Here is a 22,897-nt window from a genome sequence, read left to right as displayed (position 1 = left end):
AGTATAATATTTTTATGAAAGAAAATCTTTTCTACTATAATCATTCAACTCTGCTCTTTTAAAATACTCATTAAAAGTGCATAAGTTACATGATTTTACAGTAGCACCAAACAAATGTACCCATTTTCTAACAATATAAATAGACGGCAAAAGAAAGAAAGTCTAAAAGAGAAAAAAAGAAAGACCACAAAACTCACTGTAAGATAAACTAACATGGTTTTACTCCACGAAAAGACAGTATTTTTAAAACTTCCATAGTCCCTCGTAAAATGAATGACTAAAGTTTAGAGCACTATGAAGCTCATCACTGCTTCAATAATCAACTCAATGCTAAAAATGAGAAAAATATGTACAGCATCACAGTCTTCATAAAGTTGATTTGAAATCCTTAATTTTCAAAAATTCAATTAGACATTTTACCTGGAAAAGAAAGTGAATTCTAAGAATTATTTCATTTTAAATCAGAAATAAACTGTGTTCTTTACTTTACATCAACAGTCTATTAGAAAGGTTTTCAAAATCATATTTAGCATAGAAAGAATTCTAAAAATAAACTTTTAAAAAACATGTCAATATAGAACAAATAGAAGACGTCTTTCTGACAACACAGCAGAGTAGGAGGAAGATTCAGGAGTTAAATGTGGGATGATCTGTCACTACAACTATGATTTTTGCACATATTTAATCTCTATGTTCCAAGAGTCTTCTTCTATAAAATGGACATTAATTGCAGCTACTTCAAATGGTTGTTGGGATTAAACGACAAGTATATAAAACACCTAGCATGGCCAGCTGGCACATAATGAGGACTTCATTCCAGTGTCTAATAATGATGGTCTTCTAGGTTCTTTGAAAATAACTAAAAACGTGGAACACAACCTTGCTGCTCAAAGTGTGACCTGTACACCAGCAGTCCCCACACTCCCTAGGAGGTTGTTAGGAATGCAGAATACCAGGCCCCACTCCACACCTACTGAGTTAGGATCTGCATTGTAACTAGACCATCAGGTGATTTCATTTGCACATTAAAGTTTGAGAAGCACTGGGATAAAATACAAAAAACATGTATTCCTAAAGCATTGAACAGCTGACAAAATATGAAGAAGTTGCCAGGCCAAAACTAAAAGAGAAAACTGGAATCTAGACAGGGAACTGAGCAGGGAAGCCACTTCTGCCATGTGCAGATCCTAAGAAAAGTGAATTTTCCTTTGGAAGGACTCGTGGGACAGACATTAAACCCCAGGGCGCACAGGAGGGGCAGTATCTAAGAAACCACATCACAGTAAGGTGACAGCCCCAGGGGCTCTACCCTCAGGTTAAAGGCGAATCAGAAGCACACCAGGTTTCAAATGACCTTGATATCCAAGCACACAGTAGCCTGTGTGGTCCAGAAACCTCAAGCTCTGAACCTTGTGTAAGGTGGTTCCAGATGGTGGAACTCCCAAGCACCTGGGAGAAATAAGTACAATTTCCACAGAAAAGTATCTTAATCCTAGGTCTCAAATTATTTCCACAAATAATTTTCAGGTAAACACAATCAGGTAAACAAAGAAACAGCCACTATGTGTAAAAACCAACAGGAATAACAAACAAACGCAGACCCACACAGACCTCAGATATTGGAATTATTGGATGTATTAAGTGTTCAAAACATATTAGCTGCTACCATCATGTTTACCAACTAGCTAAGAAAACTATGAAAAAACATTTTAACCATAGACGTTACCAAAATACTTTATAGACTCCTGAAAATATGACTATTATGAACTAAAATACAGCATATAATCCCTTTTACAGAACATCAATGACTTCATGTTTAGATTTACATTTTTAGACATTAGGAATGTTCTAGTTCTTATTTTCTTCAAAAAGTTTTTAAATAAAATTATCTTTTGGGATTCAAAAACACAATAGCTAATTCTTACTAAATGGCAATATTTCAAGCAAAACATTGCCACACAGCCATTAATACAATCTGTACGTGTTCAAAAAAGTCCGCCTACGTCTTTGTATCTTCCATAACACCCAGAACAGTACATGGAAGAAACTCAGTGTACCACTTGTTGAATGAATAATTAAGAAATGGGTTAAATAACAGAATTTCCTTGCTGTATTAATTTTTTCCAGAATGATAATGACAATACTTTAAAATTATATTATTTACCACATCACAAGTTATTTTATTTTTTTGCCAGAATTTAGAACATTACTCACCTTTGCATTTCGTTGAGTATACTGAGCAACCACTCGGGACAACAGAGACCAAAGAGCAGGATCGGCTGGGTTACTGGCAGAGATCATCAAAAGAAGAGGGTGGGCTTAGAGATGGGAGTTATTTTAACCACAAACTACAAGCAGCCAACATTTTATTTAGTATCTAAGTTTAAAATCTTTCAGATATCTAACACAAGTTCATATTAATTGTCCATGTGTGGTTCAATGAGTCTTAATTTTAGAAAATATACTTTCTATCTCCTATATATACCAATAGTCCTTGTGACTATAAAAAGGAAAAATCAGCAATGCGATGATTATAAAGCCATGAGATCTAATTAAGAAAGGTTAAGGAGGGGCCGGCCTCTTGGCCTGGTGCTTAAGTTCATGTGCTCTGCTTCAGTGGCCCAGGGGATCCCTGGTTCGGATCCTGGGCGTGAACATGGCACCACTCATCAAGCCATGCTGAGGCGGCATCCCACATGGCACAACCAGAAGGACCTACAACTCGGATATACAACTGTGTACTGGGGGGCTTTGGGGAGAGGAAGAAGAAGGGGAAAAAAGAAGAATTGGCAACAGATGTTAGCTCAGGTGCCAATCTTTAAAAAAAAAAAAGAAAAGAAAGGTTAAGGAAACTTAGTATGTTCTGTTCAAAGAACACACAAAGAGATGAAAACTATAGAAGGAAAATAAACTACAGATATAACACTTACAGCTGCAAATAAAACAAATAACCACTTTCTATTTTCCAAATTTTGAAGATATTAAATGAATGTTTGAGTGACCAAAAAATTCCTCAAACCATTAAACTGGACAGTACAACAAACTGACAATATCGCAAACTTAACTAGTTAAGAGCTTTCATACTAAAACAAGGATTAAGCCTTAACCAGAATAAGGGCAGAATTTCTGATCTCTCTCTTTCTCTACGGAATTAAAAAAATCTTTACAGGTGAAACCACAGGTGCAGTCAGTTGCCTGGTCCTATGTACAATTTCATACAACCACAAGTTGGTTTCCAAATATATACGATTACCTCATTTAATATTCTTAACAAGGTCCAAATGTCAAAAACAACCTCCTCAAGTATAATTAGACCCCAAGAGCACAAGCACAGACTCTACCTGTGGACGGCTTTAGATGCCTGTCTCTGCACTGCCACGCTGCGGCCTTGCAGTGCGTAAATCGCTGAAGTGAGAAGGCACCTCTGGAAAGCGCTGTCTTTCTCTTTGATGCGCTTCAGTAGCTCATTAAGTGCTGCCTTTGACAGCGTAGCATCCTGCATGGCCAGTCCTAGAGCACACAGGGTTTGAAGGCTTTCTGTGGTTGGTTCCTTTAAGATAGAGCTGTGAAAATATTTTTTAGTTGCCTATTAGCTATGAGTACAGGAATGTGTAACTATTAAAACGTATTTAACATTTAGTAGAAAAATCAATTTACTTAAAGATTCACCAAATAAGCCCAGCTTTGAGATAAATATAAAAACAAACTGCTTGGCTTCTACGGACAGTAATTTCCCTGAATGTCTGAAGCAGTTAAAAGTACCAATGGCTTTCAGAGCAGCAACAGCCAAATGTCCTTTGTGGTCATTATACCTAAGTTTTAGAAACAAATATACATCAGCCTGTTTGGGTTTCAGGTCTAGGTAAATAATTAGAATAATTTTGCTAAAATGTTCAGTTTCAATAAAATCCTGGAAGGTACAAAAAATAAAGAAAAGTTCTCAATGTAAGATCTGATTTTTATCCTTCTCAGAAAACTCTGTCCTATTGCTCTGTGGTATTGAAACCAGAGCTTAGAGTACAAATTGTATCTATATCCACCATATTTCAAGTGAATATTTTTATAATTTAAGGAGAATTTAAATTTTGCCTGTAAATGTCTAGCTTTTTCTTTCTCTCTCAACTATGAAATCTGATTTGGCCTTATGGAGGTAAAGGTCAAGAATGTTTAGAAATCGTTATGAATTTAAATGAAGAAATCTATCTCTCTCTACAAGCTTAATAATACTTCTAATAATAATCATGAATTATTGTACTGTAACAAAACAAGGGAACTTTCAAAAACTTTTTAAACAAAGTTCATTTAAGTAGAAACATGAATAACTTTACAAAATATCACATACCTACCACTGTCTTTCTACTATTTTTTGGAAGGAAGTGTTTAGAATTTAATTTTTACAAACGGGTATAAAATCATCAATTCCAATAGGCAGCTCTGGAGTAAACAGCTTACTTAGAGAACTCACGGTACTCTTTTTACAGTAAGGGCTAATAAATGTAGGAGTCCAAATATGGAAGAATATCAATAGTCACAGTCATTTCTATCAATACAAATAACCACATTCTAAGTTGGTACAATTAAAAAAGCAAATAATAAAATATAAATTCCATACTAACAAAAGAAGAAATTCCAATTTGTGCCTTGGTTCAAAAGAAAAAAAAAAGGTATCTACTCTAATATTTATCAATATACAAAACCTAAGTTGTTCTCTAAATGACTACACCCCATTAAGCTAACATGACTGAATGCTCAGTACCTGCACGTGGTCTTGTACCACGTTCTAGGTATTTTACACGTGGTTATTTAATATCATAAATTCTATGAAGTTGGTAACCAGACTATTTCCCCTTGTATAGAACTTACTCCTATTCCCCTTAAATAAGCACCTAGGACACTGCTTAGTTCCCAAGTATGAATGCCAAAAAAGATCAATAAAGAACTGCCAACTGAGTTTTTTCATAGAAGGGAAGTCAAAGAAAAGAAGCCAAGGGGCAGGGAGGGGAGCAGGCGGTAGTGTTAAGTTTGAAAGATGACATTCAGAGAATCAAAAACAATAAAAGAAACATAGACTATATAAAATACAACACCACAAAACAAGGAAGTAAAGGTTTTCTTTTTCATAAGAGAAAGGGAAAGGGTTAAGATTATATTCTATTATTTTTCTCCACTTCCACAAATGTTCAAACTGATTTTGGTTACTGTTTTAAACAGAAACCCAAGACTAATCTAATTGTGTTTACTTTCAGGTTGCTTTTGCCCTTGATAAGTACAATGATACATTAGCATCTATGATTCTTATCCCCAAGCCATTTGCAAATTTCAGTTCTCTGAACATGTTATCTATAGCCTTATATACATATTACATGAGTGTATCCATGTAAAGTGACAAGACTTTTTAAAAACTATGATTAGTTTTCTCAAAATAGCAGAGGAAGAGAAAGAAGTGTGTATTTATTATACAAGAAAATGACTTTAATCAGGATGGGACAAAAGCATCACAATAAATAAACAAATATAAAGCTTATCCACAGAAGGGGTTCTCAACTAGTACCATCTTATCATCTCCCTCCCCGCATCTTTGGGAGGAGTAATTCAGAGATACATGGAGGCAGTTTTTTTATTTTCACAATGATTAAGGAGTGCTACTAGCATTTAATGGAGGGGAGACAGGAATGTAGTCTTCCTGCAAGGGGGGACAATTCTGTACTATGAGGATTTGTACCACTGAAAATGCGAATAAAGTAGTTATTGATAATCACTGTCCAATAACATATATTAATCATCTACTGCTTTTAAAGGAAGCTAACGTCAACTTTCTTACAAAAAATTTTTTTAAGAAGTCAAAAAATACTACATAAATAACCACAGATATCATAGGTTGCTATTTTATTAACTTATTCCAAAATATAGAAATAGATACAAGTTATATTGGTATAATTTTTTTGAAAGATTCAACTTTATATGAACTTTATTTTATCAGGTTAACTTGACAGGAAAGAGGAAAAAAAATCTCTTTGGGAACCCAAGAGACCAAAAAACAAGCCAGTATGACTATCTTCATTAAAATTTTAAGATCCTACTAGATCAGGTGATCAATTACTCTTTTAAAAAAATAAATAATACATACAGAATACAAGATGGTTTTGAGGATTGTATGGATCCAGAGCTAAGAATTAAGCCATGATCTCTGGCTCCATCTGTGATTGTCATTTCAGAACCAGGCGGGTCCAAGCCCTTTTGTTCACCAAAAAGTTCCCAAAACATTAAGAACTTCATTTTACATTGCTCGAAATTTTAACCCCATATTTAAGGATCTGGTCATGCTAAGTATTAATGTCAACTATACATACCATTTAAATAGCAACGTCTTGGCTACATCCATTTTTCCTTGTTTATACTCTGTTATTGCCAGAGCTGTCAAGATATGGGCTTTGTCTTGCTCTGATTCAACAATAGACAATGCTCTCTCATAGGCTGTTATATAGAGTTGGAAACAAAAACAAAGCAATATAAAAGCAATCTTGATTGACAAAGAGTGAGATTTCTCCTTTCCTAATGCAATTTTCCAAAAAAGTCTAACTAAAATTTATCTTGTTGTTTCCTTGTTTTCAAGTAGATGGAATAAAAATTTATAATAATCTAACTGGGTGTAGCTATTCCAAGGTAATTGTGGGGATATCATTAGTACTCTGTGACATTCCCCAAGTTCTACTCTTCAGAATCTATATAGGGGTCTAAGTCACTATCTACCAGAGAAGTGGAGACCACTGACATACCACCAAAATTCCCATGAGCAGATCAGCAACTCTACCCGGCAGTAGATACTTACAATGAGCTGCACACACATAGGTTGGGCCTAAATATGTGAAAATGCACTCAATAAGCATTTTTGGAGAAACCGAAATATACTAACAAGCATTGAGGTCTTCATTTGCTAGAAATTTACATTTAAGCACTGTGGAGTAGTAAAGACCTGCTTCCAAATGCTAACTCATATATCTACCCTAAGTGATCTCAGGCCTCAGTTTCCTCATCTAAATAATGAAGATAATATTCAGCTTCTAATACTGCTACAAGATTCATCATAAAAATGTACTAAATGAGGGAACAGACAAAAAGCACCTAGAATCGTTCCTGACTCCTAGTCAGATTTTAATAAACACTGCAACCCCTACCCCCATCTCGATATTACATCTTTCTGTATATAAGCTCATCATGATTAAATTCTACTCAGCTCTGGAAGAGCAAGATGTGTGCTTCGGCTTCAAGCAACATACTCACCTTTGCTGCTCTCTTTATACAGACCCTTCATAAATAAAGCCAACGCAAAACCTATGATGTCTTCTAACTCTTCAAGAGGCGTTGACTTAAAAACCTGGATAGCTTTATCATATTCACCAATGGAACTAAGAAGCAAAACATAGCTCACTTTTAATATCAAAAATAATTTTGGCTTATATCACCAAAATATAAAGATATTATTACACTAAGTTCTTTTAATACCTTCACCCACTTCATCTACCAGTGTTAAAACTGTAGAAAAGACATAAATTAAAATAGAAGGCATATCACTTATTTCAAATAGTATGTAATAAGGGGATTTAACTTTATACTTTGCTTCTTTTAAACTACATGTGAAAACGATCAGTCCTGCTAAATTACAAAGTTTCTTTTTATTAACAAACTTAAATTAAAATCTCAACTCACAAAAATAATTTTGACTTTTTACAGAACTGTAATTTTTTAAGCTTAATACATTAAATATTACCCAATGAGTATGGTTCTAGAATCTCTGAAAAGCTTAATAAGTCATAAAATACCTAGTCAGAATCAAACTTGGCCTTTGTGTAAACTGTTTATCTGCACATACATTTTTCTTTGGAGGGCATATAGATACACTAAAATTCCACAGACAAAACTATACATTATTCTTTTATGTATTTAATAGGAAGTAAAAAGTGTTATATATGATATGAAAGAACAATACTTTTTAATAACAGAAAAATAATTTGTTCTGCTCATTTAAAAATGAAGAGAAGCTGCATCACCTGGAATAGACACATTACATCTTTGAGACTCTTATGTCTGGTATCCATCACTATAATCAGAAGTGGTTTCTAATTTTAATCTGTTATTGGAAATCTTTTCCTAAAATCTTTTTAATCTTGGGAGGTGTAAGTGGGAGCTAAAAATACAGGATATCTTTGCTTCTAAAATTAGTTCTATAAAGGTGAAAGAATTGAAAAATCAAGAAACTCAACTTTTGATAAATATTTTGATGAAAGGAAGAGGGCTACCTTACATTGTTTATAGATACACACATATATATTAAAAGTACTTTTTTAAATGAACATTATCTTCAAACATGTGATTACTTTTGTAGAGAAAAGAATGGAACTAGAGAAGGGCACAAGGGGCCTTCAACTTTATCTGTAATTTTTTCTTTGAAAAAGAAACCTGGAGCCAACTGACAGAATTTTAAAATCTATTATATTTGAGTGATGACTATTCATTAAATTATGCTCTACACTCTATTACTGCATTGTGCATGTTTAATATATTTCATAATAAAAACAAAAAGAAAACAGATGACCTATTTTCGGTGAGAAGTACAAATTTTCTTCTAAAATATTTACATTATGTGAAACATCAAAACTAAAGAGAAAAGATACTGTGTTCCACACAATTTCTTACAACATATCTACCTTCTGCTACAACAAAATCTTGGAACTGACAGAGCTATCAACTCCTAAACACAGCAGTTTAAAAGAATTGAAAGGAGAAGCAATCAGAACAGAAAAACTTTCCTGTCTATATATGGTTCAGTTACACAGTTATAAAAGATCTGTCTACCTCATATCTCTACTATGTAGCTCCTTAAAACATGTAGGCACTAATCCCAAGATATCATACTACAGTTCTAACAACGTGTTTCAAATTGAACCATTCAATTTTGGGGCAGTTATCATCTTGAGGAATGCCTCCTTAACTTGAGCCAAAAACCTTCCTCCTCCCATAACATTTTTATTCTCTGGTCCTAGTTCTACCCTCTAAAACAACTGGTTTTTAATCTACTCTTTTTTTTAAATCTTTGCTGAAGTCAGAAGTCTTTAAGAATCTGAAGAAAGCTATTTGGCTCCTTCTCCATCCCCCAAATGCACACACATACAAATTTCTGTGTACTATTTCAAAAGGATTTCTGGACCCCTAATGTCTATCCCCAGTTTAAGAACATATAACAAATCAGAAAAAATCCAATCCTCTTTCAATTAACTAGATTTCTACTAACAGAACAGCAGTTGCCTTTCTTCCAAATGTTTTCTTGTCTAGTCCACAACCATCAATTCTAAACCTGCTCCCCATAAAGCACACTGGGGTTGGGTTACAGGTACAGGAAACTGTGAATACAGCCTGCTACTGTGGGAATTATGTATCCCGGGGGAATGTCATCATCCTACTCATTTATACATGTCCCACTACTCTAGAAACTGGTCACCATCTCACTAGTTCCATAGCTTTCACCAAAAAATCTAAGAGATGCAGAGAACTAATGGGAAAAAATATGCTTACCATAATAATCTGCCATAATTTCTTACTGTAACATTGTAAGTATCTTGGTCTTCTTCAGTCCGTAACAACAAAATTGCCCTTAAAAAAAAGGACAAAGTATTTTAAGTTATCTCTATGCAATAGCATTCTTTTACCCTTCCTCCTTAACTGAATCTACAGATTTTTGTTTTCTGCATTTAATTCTAATTCTTTAATGCTAGTTCTAACAGCTTATTCATATTTTATTAAATTGGTACCACAAAAGCACTTAATATTTAGATTTTAGATTGTCAGGAAAATAACTTTGATAAAGTAACCTCTTAATAATCAAAATTGTTTATAATACTTGAGTTTTAAATATTTCAAAAATTTTAATCTAAATATGGGAAACAATGATGTCGATGTTTAAGTTTTGAGATATTTGAAGTACATAGAAAACACTATCAAAAATACTTATACACTAGTAATCTGACTTAGGAAACCAGGAAATTGAGTGCTTTCCTGTGTCTTTACCTGTTACATACAGAAAAATATTTAAGCAATCTTGAGTTCAGAGAAAGGAAGGGTCATCAGGAGTCCCTGGAGGCTGAGAACAAACCCATTAGCATGCTGACAGCCAATATTCTACCTTCTCATGCTCAGCCCTCTTTGGGCAAGCAGGGAATGTCTTAACAACTAAAAGGAGTTGGATATTTAGTAAGATTTTTGTGTTTTTTTTTCTTTTCTGTTTAAAGAGGATTAGCCAGGGAGAAATAGCCAAGAAAAGCTTTTAATCCCCCTGATGTTGCATGTAAAACAAAAATTTGCCAGAGAAGCCTAAAAGACAGTATTATATTAAAAACTATGCATCTGGTTAGATTTATACCTAATTTGTAGTTTTAAGCCTCAAATACTTGTTTAAGGTGAAAAACAAAAGCAGTGATCAGTCGAGAAGGAGTTGTGCACATCCAAGTGACTGTGAGGTTGCCACTTTAAGCCAAAGCTATAACAAGCGTTAGATTCACAATATTTGTGATTATAATTTGCACACAAAAAAGCAGCAAGCACCCTAAAGCCGCTTAGTTTTCTCAGTTTAAAAATCCTTCTCACTGTTGTCTTCTATCATATTTATACAGTTTGTTTACTGCTAAGTTTACTGTGACATTGAAAGAAATAGAACTGTGGTTTTTCATAATCCTCTCTCCATATACACCTGGAAAAATAACTTGTTCATTACACAGCCTCCAGTACCATCTAGTGAATACTCCTTTGAACTACAGAGAGATCCATAAAAGGATGGCAAAGCATTTGAGACACCTCAATTACTTTTTATCCAACAAGCCTTCTTCTAAATACTTATTTATTTAGATTCAGGGCAATGATGTGCCTCAGAGGTTAGGCAATCAAGTCTTTTAGCTTTTCATCTAGTACTCAAAAGATCAATAGTTATTTTCTCATTCATGAATCAATTAATTTGCAGAGAATAAAACTTCAAATTGATTTCATTTCCTACCCTTCTCCCGGCTGGTCATTCCACTTGAGCACACTGTCCTTGTTTCATCAACATGCCAAGTTCACTCCAGTATCAGAGCACCTGCTCTTGCTGTTTCTTCTGCCTAGGATGCTCCGGCTCCGATGACCAAATGGCTTGCGGCCTCATTTCATTAAGGCCAGGCCTCAACTGCCTCCTTAGTAAAGCTATCCCTCTTAAACCTACTCAAATTCACTGGCTGCCTCTGCAGTCTCTGCCCCTTCACCCTACTTCAATTTTCTTTCTCAGCAATTATTACCATCACAGATGTTTATTAGCTTACCATGTGTCTCCCCACACCAGAACACGAGCTCCATGAGAACGGGGCCTGTGTCTGTCTAAATTCACTGCTAAATTGCCAGTGCCAAGGAAACTGCTTGGCACAAAACAGTTCAACTAATATTTACTGAATGAATAAATATATAGAAGATATTAAAGTGATTCAAACAAACATACAATGTTCTTATTTCTTCTCTGAATAAATAGATGTATTTAATAAAGCTAACAAAGTCTGAAGGGACAAATTTTTCTAAAACAAAATGCGAGGGGGTGTTTTGGCTTGGCTTTTGTTTTTTCTTCACTCTCTCAGGTTGAGCAATAGAAACCAAAATATAGCTGAAAATTTGGAACTGCATCTTTTCACCTTCAAAGATTTAACAACAATAGATAATGAAAGATCAGGAAAAGAATCCAAACATTTATTTAGTATCTTCTTCACGAGAATGAGACTAAATAAAAAAGGCCAACTGACAAATAAGGACTGCATTCCAATTAAATGTCGACTTTACCTTTGGTATGCATCCGCTGCTTTCTTTTTCAATTGTAGATGTTCATTTAAGTAGCCCAACATTGTGAAAGCTGGAGCATAATTCTGAATTCTTTCTGGAAATCCAAAAATACTTTTTCTTTACATGTGCATAATGGTTGTGTTGTAAAATATTAGTTTCATTTTCAATTTTTTCAATATCTTAAACACCAGATTATCTCCTGAGATCACCGGCATTAAGAATAGTAGTCTGACTTTATCTTGACTACAAAATACCAGTACTCATTTTGAGACTCTTTTAAATTACTGAATAACATTTATAGCTATACATGGTTTCTACATGTGTTTTAAAGTTTAAACATTTTTATCCTCAAAGCTATAATAATTTGAAAATACAGCTCACGTTAAAACTAGTCATTTGATTTATAAGAAAATTAGGTTCTCTGGCCAATCACTTAAACCTGCCTGTGATTAAACTTAGCAACAATTTCTCTTGGTGGTTCGGTTCCAATTTCTATGTTTTTTAAAAAGTAAATTAACTCGGTACTGAACACTAGAAACAGAGGATGATTTTGGCACTTTCAATGCAGTTTGAAATTTTGAAATTTTCAAATTTGAAATTTTAATGTCAAAAAACATCATGTACCTACTAATGTACAAAAGAAAAAGAAACATATCTGATCTACTTAAAAGTTATATTGAGAAGCAAACCTTCAAATCCCTTAAATTAGTTAACAAAGTACAGTGTAATCACATCTTACGTGATGGTTTGGTTCTAACATCAAAGCATTAGGTGAAAATCACATAGTCAGGTTTTTCTTGAAAAATCCTAAAGTTACCACACAAGAGGGTCACCAAAACTGGGTCAAACTGAGTAAGAGGAGAGCCATGCCTTCCATCCACACTCACCTTGAGGTAAACAGTCAGCAGAATACATGAAAAGACTGTCTGCACTCTCTCTTGTCCCCTACCCCACTCTCTTTTTTGCTTCTAATTTATTATTATGTTTTCTGGCCATACAGTTGAATTTGTTAAATGAGTATAAGATATGGCTCCACTATAGAGTTAAAAACCTAACTATGCATAACTGTCAGGGAATGATTTGTTCATTGTTCTGGGTATCTGAATTTTGCAGAAAGCTTAAAGATTTCTTCTTTATGTAAATCCTTTACAAACGTTACCCATTCTGTAAGGGAACTTATCAATAAAGTTTCTGATCATACCTGTTCTCAGAGGCTCCAGGTATTCACTGGAGTCATTCATTCTGGCATACTGCCTAAGACGTTAATGCCCTAAAGAGCTGATGTTTGTAAGCTAACTGCCTTCTCCTCAAGTGCTCCTGGCTCAATGCAGAAAGAGTATTACAATCCTCTCAATATTTATGAAGGGCATTTTCTCTTCTGCTTTTCATAGCTTACCTGATTTTTCATATTATTCAATTGTCAATATTCCTGCTTAAACTCCCTGCTTCTTTATTAGAATTTTGTCAAGGGTTAAATAAAATGCTAGTGAAACTAACATTTCTTGAGCATCTAGGGTATGCCAGGTACTCTGCATAACATTTTGTATAAATCATCTCATTTAAACTCTAGGCAATAGATACTTTCATTAGTGTATTACAGATGGGAGAACCAACTTGCTGACATGCCCAAGATTTCATCATGGCTACTAAGTGGTACAGCAGAGATCAAAACCCAATGGTAGTGTTTTTAAGGAAGAAAGAAAATTATTACAATGGATAGTTAATAAACTTCACCATTCTGTCCTTTTCCTATGCCTAAACATATTTTTCCAGTATCTTGAAGGAAAATCAGGTGTTAACGTGAGAGGTTAAAGCCACTGGGTTTGGAACTTGAAGCAAATTACCTCATTTAATTCTCACATCTCTATAACCTAGGAATTATGACCTCGTCTTTCCAAGGTGAACAGAAGTTAAGGGAAGTAAAATACTTGGCCTAAGACTGCAGAGAAAGTAAACAGCAGAGCTAGAATAGCAGCAACTCAGGCCCATTAGGCTCCAAATGCTCCCCACTACAACATGGAAATCACTTCTATCTTGAATCATTGGGTAACAACAATTTTCACTCTTCAAAAGTTCTTAATAAAGTTTAAAAAGTAGACTACTTGGCCCTTAATGGTAAAAATAACAAATTCATGTCTTAAGGAACCTTTATATTTAATATGGAATTAACTATTTTTAAAAGTTCTTTCAACTATTTCAACAGTTATTCAAACATCTTGCCATTATACAACAGGTGACTTACCTATGTATTTACTCAAAACAACTTGTGCTGCTGGAATAGCATTCATCTGGACGATGTTGTACCGGTACAGCTCTGTTTCTCTGTTGCTTTTATCTTGCAATGTTGTACAGACCCAATAGGCATAACCTATTGCTCCCTCCGTCTTTAAAAAAGCCAAAGTTAACAAGCAGACATAGGATAAGCCGCCAATAAAAATTAACAAATGAAACAATGCACTTAATACAGTAAAAGTCATATCTTAGTCTTCTTTAAGTCAACTGTTCAGTGCCTTTACATAAAGAGTCACCATGATACAACACAGCTAAGAACATATTTAAATCACTTGCTTCAAGCCTAATTAGAAGAATCAAATGCGATAAAGTGCAGAAAAGAGAGCCCCATCTGACTGGCTGGTTTGCTTCTTCTCAACCCCATTCCCATAGGTCAAACTAACAACTACCGATTAAAAGAATTATTCTAAAACACTTCCATTAAATAATCTAGAAATGTCAACCAAGTCTAGTCCTTATCTCAGGTTTATTTTTCCCAAGAGCCTCAGTTTCTGTTCCTCATGACTACTGCATCTATTAAATCCCAATGTCATTGCTTCTCAGCTCTTGCAAGACGATAGGAACATGAAAATGAGAAGTTTTTAATTAAAGACAACTTATCTCTTTCTAAGGGAAAAAAAGGAATAGAGACAACTGCTGTCAATAACGTCTGATACCATCATATATTCATATATTCATTTTCTCAAACAAACATTTCTCAAACATTAGTGTATTCACTAACAAATCCTCAAGAATGCTTAAATTCTTACATGCATATTGAGTTCTGTAGTGTGCCTAAAGAGATCCATAGTGTCATAACTTCCAATTGTCTCTGCAATAAGAGCCTAGAAAAGGAAAAAAGAGGTTCTTAATGTGTTTAAAAGGAATAATAATAATAATAATAAGTGAAACTCTTTGGAAGAACCAAAGGCTTATTAGCTGTGCTTAAAAGCAAAGTTAATTTCTTTTTCCATCTTGGTTACCATATTCCCATGGTTCAGAGAACCTGAACGACTGATTAAGTTGACCCTTAAGCCCACAGATGCTTTCAGAATTCCATCTGTAAGCAGGCAGTGGTGGAATAATCCACATAAAATTCCTCAGAACACTGATGAAGCTGTGCTACCTTCTCCCTTCTCTCTCACCCTTATCTGTTCATATTTGTCATGAGTAGGGTTCTTAATCACAGGATCACCTCGGATTCACCTGGTGGCTTTTTTTAAAAGGTCTTCACCCCTAGATATCTAGTTTCCAAAGATATGGGTAGAGTCTCAACATGTTTATTTTTTAAAACTTCCTCAAGACTTTAAATATTATATCTATGCTTTTGACTTTGCAGACTATATAACAAGTTAAAATTACTTTCAACCTCCTCCATCTTTTATAAGAAATCAGGTTTTTTAGTTATCATACATTACTAATATTAAGAAATTAATATTGTCTCACTTCTATTGTTAACATTTTAATTAAATCTACCAATTACCTTCTAAAATAAATTATTTTTAAGAACAAAAATAATCAAAAAAAAAAATTAGGTAACTCTGCTAAGCAACTAAGATTTACTGACCTAGGGCAGTGCTACTCAACATGAAGTCCCTGGACCAGCATCGCCACCATCACTTCAGAGCAGTTAGAAATGCACATTGTTGGGTCAGCTGGGTCCAGTAACTTACATAGAGATTAGTATAGTAATGCCATTGCTTCCAGATACTACCACAGTCAATGGGAACAGGGGTTTGCCTTTCTAACTCCGCTTGCTTCACCAACTAACTAGAATGAGATCCAAGAGTCAAAAGTACAATGAAAGATAAATAAACCCTGAATAATGATTTTTTGATATGGCTGACGCTCCCACTATTCTCTGAACCAAAACAACTACTTACTAATTCATTACAATTTCTCAACTAGGCAAGACCTTGGAGGCCACTCAATCCAATCTCCTTTCTCAGGTGAGAAATGAAATCCAGCAGTGATATGACAAGGTAAAACAGTCAGTCAATGACAGACTCAGACTAGCAACCAAGTATCCTGATTCCTGTTTGGCAGTACCAAAATCTACACTTAGAGGAGGTGAGAGGTGGAGAACATTCATAAACAAGGACCAAATCAAATATGAAAATTTAACAGAAAATGAGAAAACATAATCAAAATGATCATTGTAAATGATTTTTGTTTTTTGTTTTTGGCAAATGTTTGTTAAAACAACAATTCTGAGTTTATTCTTTTAAGCATAATAATGTGAGACTGACGGGGTTCAAAGCCCTCCAGATCAAAGCTTAATCCTTACAAGCTGTATGACCTTGGGCATGATACTTACGCTGAGTTTCAATTGCCACATCTATAAATGAGTTTAACAACCACCACCTCAAAGGACTGATAAAGATTAACTGAAATAATGTATACAAAGAGCCTAGCACAGTGACTGCCACAAAGAAAGCCCTCAAATGTTACCTGTTGTCACTATTATCATTGTTATTTATATTAATAGGTTATTTATACTACTTTATATTAATAGGTTCTTTATATCATAGGATTATTAATAACTATGTTATATGTCTTACTTGTCCAATCCAGCACATTAAATAAGATGGATCAAGGGACTGAGCCATTTTGAAAGCCTCATGAGCTTGCTAGGAAAAAAAGGCAAGAAAACAACACATTAAGTCATTTTATAAGCTTAATATGATATTGCTTATGTTTCAAAAGCATAAAACAGAAGTCAGACTTGTCACCATAAATACATATGAACCTAAAGCTTCACTGTTTAAGCACAATTAGCAATGTTTAAAACAATGGTTTAACTGCACAGCCCTAGAACACTCCTGTAGATTCTACAAGCTCAGGGGTTCCGGTCCCCAGCAAAAGGGCAATACGCGTGTCTATCTCATAGTTTGTAGAACTTTTAACCAATCATCCATCCATTGGCTAGCCATGGGTTTGATGGGAGTAATCAGATAACCCTGTATCTATTTTCCTCTCCTTGGGCTTAACTGGGAGGATAAGAACCAGCAACCAATCAGGTCTGAGACACACGCCTGCTACCAGGCAAAAAAGAGTGGTCAACAGACACCTGTGCTAAGCAGTCAGGACTCTCTAAAGATACTGCACTTGGACTCATTAAGTTGCATGCTTTTTTTTCTGCTACAAAGAATAGCTATTATTACATGCTGATTTATATCTTTTTCTCAGTAATCTATGTATGGCAGGAAACAGTCTTATTTTTCCTATAAAAAAGTAAGCTCACGGGCAACAACTGTGACACGCTATCATAAAACTGCATTCATAAGCTTACTGACTAAGACTTTGCTTTGTTTAAATTCTTTAAAAATATTTTCACATATTTTAAGATCCAAATTAATATTTTTTCATTCTATTTACAATCTTCTAAAGCAATCTTTGCAGTGACTTAACGTACCCCTGAGAATATTACTGAAGCTATTTTAAAAGGATGATATTCAACATACCGGCTGAAACACAAAACAATACAGACGTGCTATCATCTATAGATCAGTGAAAACTTCTAAACATGACCTAAAACACGATCCCAGGTACTGGAGTTCCAAGTATGGAACTCTTCAAGTATGGCAAATTACATTGTGGCATTTAAAGGGATTAATATCCACCAAAGCCCAACCTAAATCATCCAAGCCAACATCAAGTTTAAGCTGCTAGAAAACACTAATCATCTCCCTACTACATCACCCCACCCCAAAACAGCCCACACAGGACTCCTCTTACATGTGAGCAGATAAAAACAAAAGCACCCGAATAATTCATAATAGAATTGTTTTAATCTCTAAATGAAAAAACAACATAATTATAAAACCAGAAATTTCTTGGGTGGCATGGAAAGGAAAACAAATCTTACATATTTATTATTCAATACAACAAAGTAAATGTCATCAATTATCTAGCATATTAGAGAGCATACTGGATAGATAACAACGTGCAAAGTATTTCTCCACAAGAAGTTGAGCTATTATGAAGAGATCATATACAGACAATGTTCTTTGCTTTAAATATGACAAAACAGACAACGCATTTACCTCAATGTTTTCATTTGCAAGGTATAACACTCCCAAGTTGGTCCATGCAACAGCATTCTAAGAAACATACATATGAAAAAAAATTAGGTCCCTTGTCTACATGGCAGTCTCAGAAAATTATTAACACTAACTTTTGAGGTTTTTTTTCAGACAGACACAGAACACTCACAATTTGTTCCGACTGGATTGATTTGATGAAACAGTGCTGAGCAAGGGCGTAATTTCCAATACCTGAAAAATATAGAATTTGATGAAACTGATCTTTATGACTCGAAACAATCTTCTAAAAAAATGGAAGTGTTACTCAATTCTTACCACTGTAACACGAAACCACACCAAGGGCATTCCAGTATAAGTGATTATTACTGTCAAGTCTCACTGCCTTTTTCAGACACTGAAAAGTAAAATCAGACTTTTATCTCTTGGAATATCATTATTTCTATCAAGATAAATGTGGTTTTATGTGTAAACACTATAGTATTTATCAAAAATATCTTTCAGAAAAGCACTTAGTTTTTTAAAAAGTCTATAAAAAATTTCTCAAAACCATACATGTAAAGACTTCTCCAACAACTCTTTAAGATCACTTGTGCTGCTGCCTGTTTCTGCTAGATGTTGTGCTTGGCGATAATAATTAATTCCAAGATCACACCATGTATTAGATGTAGACATCAGTTTTAATGCACGACCATAACACCTGTGGAAATATAAAAGTGAATGTTATATTTTATTAAAATGTCTTAATTCAATTTGAATGTCATTAACTGGCAATCTTTGTAAATTACCTTCCTCCAAGATGAAGGAGCTCATTTTTCTTTAATACTTGTTTTCCTTCTTTTTGACCCAGAAGGACTCCTAAAACATTAACATTCACTTTAGATGGTGAGACAGCATACAGACTCGTACAAGCATCCCCAACTAGCTTCCAAAGGCAAGACACATCAGCTCGATGCTGCAGAGCCCTAAAAAGATAAACAGTAGGATTCTTAGGAACTATTTCCAAAAAGAACAGAATTTATCTTCCTCATTACTACTTACGATTAAAACAGAAAAACTGTACATACAATCCTGATTAAGAGTTACTTCTTTAGTTAGGTGTAGTGAATGCTTTACTAAATCCCTGCTAACTGAATTACATCTTATCACTGCCCTATTAGGAAGAAGAAAGGAAAGGAGGGAAGAGAAGAAATTGATTGTTTTAAGTGCCAGAAATTTTACAAATATTCGCTACTCTTCATTATTTTTGTTAGAAGTAGCAGAAATCACAAAATTAATTGATAAATTTTCCAGGACCAATTTATCATTAATACTGAATTTTTTAAACCATCTCTTTGCATTTGTCTGTTTAAACAATAATCAAAGCAGTAAAGTTGTTATAAACTCAGTTTTGCTTACAGATCTTCCCTTAAATAAAAAAAGACTAGTAAATGTATAACATATCAAATATATTTGGTGATCCAAAGGATTTTTACCCTCAGAGACAAAGAATAACAAATATCTAAATATGAAAAAGTGAAAACCTATATTTATTGAAGCAAGTATGACTGAATGAATAAGCTCAGAAAGTAAATAAAACTATTAATTATAATGAAAAAGGGTACTTCTCTCCAGAATGAGAAAATCTCAGTTATACATTTCTCATTTTTCTCTTCTTGAGATCTTATAAATAAAACAAAGCCATTTCGCCTAAGCCAAGTCTCAATAATCAGCTATCACAAAAAGCTGTGTTACACTGGCAGCTGGACGAGCAGATGGAACATTTTTCATAGCCTTTTCTACTTATGGAGTCCAGCCAAAAATCATTTTCCAATGCCTTCCTGAGAAGTAAGATTGATTATTGCAGTCACTACAGAAAGCTCACTGAGAGAATCAGAAGGACAATACTATCTGTAGTTCCTTTGCCTAAATATCTTAGCATAATTTCTACAACTGACAGCATAAAAAAAGAAAACAGACAAAAAGGGAAACATAGGTAATTTTAACCTAAACTCTTATCTCCTTTTAAGTTCAATAAAAAATAAAATATCTGGGGACGGCCTGGTGGTGTAGTGGTTAAGTTCGTGCACTCCACTTCAGCAGCCCCGGGTTCACAGATTTGGATCCTGGGTGCAGACCTACACATCACTCGTCAAGCCATGCTGTTACAGGGTCCCCCATACAAAATAGAAGACTGGCACAGATGTTAGCTCAGGGACAATCTTCCTGAAGCAAAAATAGGAAGATTGGCAAAAGTTGTTAGCTCAGGGCCAATCTTCCTCACAAAAAAAATAAAAATAAAATACCTGCAAAGTGAAATAAGTTCTATCACTCTTATATAAGAATTGTGGTAGTGTGAACTTTCAAGTCTAGAAGTAAATATAAATTTGGGAATTATCACTTAAAAAGTTTTATATACCTCCTCAAAATTGTTTGAGTGCTACAATCCTAGCCAGAGCAAAATTTCCCAAGCTCAGAAAGGCAGTATCTGTAGCTGAAGTTTTATCACTCAAAGGTTCACATTTACTCTTAAATACTAGTTCCAACAAGGTATGCCCTCTTTACAATACCTTCCTCTTTGGAAAGAACTATATTATGTGAGACTTGAAAAGCAGTGATAAAAATCAGTGGGAGCACAAAGGCTAAGGTTTTCATTTCAGATTTGGTTCATATTCGAAGCAAAGCAATTCTGGAGCAACCAAGCCAAGAGAAAACAGAGGAGAAGGCAAGTAGAAAAAGAAAGGGAGCAAAGCACAAAAAAGATGTTTAACACTAAAATATTCAAATATATGTCTAACTTGTGGATTTTTAAAGTCATCCACTACAAATAACACTTTTATCTAACTAACAAATTTACAGTTCTATAAAATACCAGATTTACTCAAATTTTTCTGATTCCTTTCTTGTTATTAGACATCACTTTTTTTCCTACACAGGTTCTCTCCAGGAGCAATCAGCTTGCTCATTTCCCCTTACCTTTAGCCCTACCAATAAGGCTCAAACAGGCCCTTTGCACTGAATGTAAAGCATATTGTGCACCGGAAGCCCTATTTCCCAATCAGTTCCAATTAGATACTAGCATTTCTCGGTCTCCTGAAAAAGAACACTAATACATGGTATCTGAGCTGTGGCTTCCTCCTTTCCATCTTTCCCTGTGCATCCAGCACATCAGCTGCAACTGAGAGCAAGCAATTGTATCTATTTCCCAGCACAAAATTAATACAATATGTATGTTACAGAATTAAGTGGCTAGTCCATTATCCTTCATGTTTAATATTCTGAAAAATGATTGCTCTATCTAAAGAATAAACATAGAATGATTTTTTAAATTTGGCTTTATTATAATACTAAGAAAATACACACAATGAATAGTAAGAATAATACTAACCAAGTAAAATATTCCAGCGCTCTCTCTACGTAGTCTACAGCTTTCCCATCAAGATAATCGACTAGAGCTGCCTTTGCCATCATGAGATGGCATTCACCCAAACCTAAAATCAGGTAAGTTTTAGTTATTAAAACACGTAAAAGAAACACTTAGAATGAACTTCAAATAAATTTATTGGTATCATATTAAAGCCACTTTCCAGAAAACAAAACTTAATGGTATTTTATAAAAATTATCTTTAAGCATGGTCTTACATACATTTAGTAAGGAATTCAAATGGCAGGGTTCTGTTGGAGTAAATACATACTAAAGGTGATAAAAACTATCTACAGAATCTAAGAATTTCCTTGACTTTAGGCAAGTTATTTAGCTCTTAAAACCTCAAATTTGAAAATGGGGATATTACCTAAATGCCACTCTCTATCATATTACTATTTATCACTGTTGTGAAACAAGATTTGATCTTTTCACAAGCAAAACTGTATAGCAAACCATACTATAAAAATTAAATGAAGCAGCAATTTCCTAAAGGGCCTAGTAAATATTTAATAAATTTGAGTTCTCCTTCTCTTGAGGAGAGAGTTTTACAAATTCTTTTTTTAAAAAGGTTTTCAAGGCCCAACTTACACGCCATTTACAACAGATACTATTTCTGATTTAAACTTCAATTGTTTCTTTAAAAAGGACAAGGAAATCCAGGAAAGCATATATAAGGAACTCCAGAGATTTTTTTTTTTAACTGTTAGATATAATCATAAAAAATTTAGATCATATAAAATCACAGATTTTATAATCATATATAAATATAGATCATATAGGAATCATAAATCACAAGTCATATATAAATCATATAAAATTTAGACATGGACGTTGGTGTTTTACTTTATATTACCAAAAATAATTTGTTAGAAGGAATAGCTATCTACAGTGGAACTGAAATTAATTTAGATAACTACAAAACAATGCAAGTTGCCTCTAAAGTTCAAAAATTGAAAAAATGAGCTTCTACAATTTATAAAGTAATTAAAAAGTATTAAGATATTCTGAGGATATAGTGAATTAGCTATCAAAACATAAGAGCACAGAAACTCTTGTTTTAGAGATCCATTTTCAGATCAAATAGCTATCACGCTATTCACCTAAAAGTTAGCTATCATATCACTATTTACTAACTATTATGAAACAAGATTTGACCTTTCTATATTCAAATCTATATAACAAGCTGTACTATAACAGGCTCACACTGAATTGACGCTTGCTGTTAACTAAAGAAGTCCTTTCCAAGTTACTCAATACATGTAGGAAATTTACTCAAGGATTTCATACTTCACTATCACAAAAGTCAAAGCAGCTATTAAAAAGAAATTAC

The 22,897-nt window shown here is 34.1% G+C and overlaps 1 protein-coding gene across 4 annotated transcripts in view; it reads right to left on the bottom strand.

The window, feature by feature from the left end:
• The window catches only part of SKIC3 (SKI3 subunit of superkiller complex), a 76,907-nt gene that overhangs the window by 23,115 nt on the left and 30,895 nt on the right, over positions 1 to 22,897 (bottom strand). For all 4 annotated transcript variants that reach the window (XM_001918332.6, XM_005599554.4, XM_070233301.1 and 1 more), the window contains 15 exons: positions 21,529 to 21,631; positions 18,950 to 19,126; positions 18,717 to 18,861; positions 18,480 to 18,558; positions 18,334 to 18,395; positions 18,165 to 18,221; positions 16,680 to 16,748; positions 14,889 to 14,963; positions 14,090 to 14,231; positions 11,848 to 11,941; positions 9,571 to 9,648; positions 7,282 to 7,406; positions 6,351 to 6,474; positions 3,342 to 3,563; positions 2,215 to 2,287 (listed from right to left, as the gene is read on the bottom strand). In XM_001918332.6, coding sequence (XP_001918367.3) covers positions 2,215 to 2,287; positions 3,342 to 3,563; positions 6,351 to 6,474; positions 7,282 to 7,406; positions 9,571 to 9,648; positions 11,848 to 11,941; positions 14,090 to 14,231; positions 14,889 to 14,963; positions 16,680 to 16,748; positions 18,165 to 18,221; positions 18,334 to 18,395; positions 18,480 to 18,558; positions 18,717 to 18,861; positions 18,950 to 19,126; positions 21,529 to 21,631 — 1,625 coding nt within the window. The remainder of the gene's footprint in view (positions 1 to 2,214; positions 2,288 to 3,341; positions 3,564 to 6,350; positions 6,475 to 7,281; positions 7,407 to 9,570; positions 9,649 to 11,847; positions 11,942 to 14,089; positions 14,232 to 14,888; positions 14,964 to 16,679; positions 16,749 to 18,164; positions 18,222 to 18,333; positions 18,396 to 18,479; positions 18,559 to 18,716; positions 18,862 to 18,949; positions 19,127 to 21,528; positions 21,632 to 22,897) is intronic.

The sequence above is a fragment of the Equus caballus genome, chromosome 14, assembly GCF_041296265.1.
Source record: "Equus caballus isolate H_3958 breed thoroughbred chromosome 14, TB-T2T, whole genome shotgun sequence".
Lineage (NCBI taxonomy): Eukaryota > Metazoa > Chordata > Mammalia > Perissodactyla > Equidae > Equus > Equus caballus.
The sequence above is the reverse complement of the archived record's forward strand: the minus strand, read 5'-3'. Positions and strand labels throughout refer to the sequence as shown.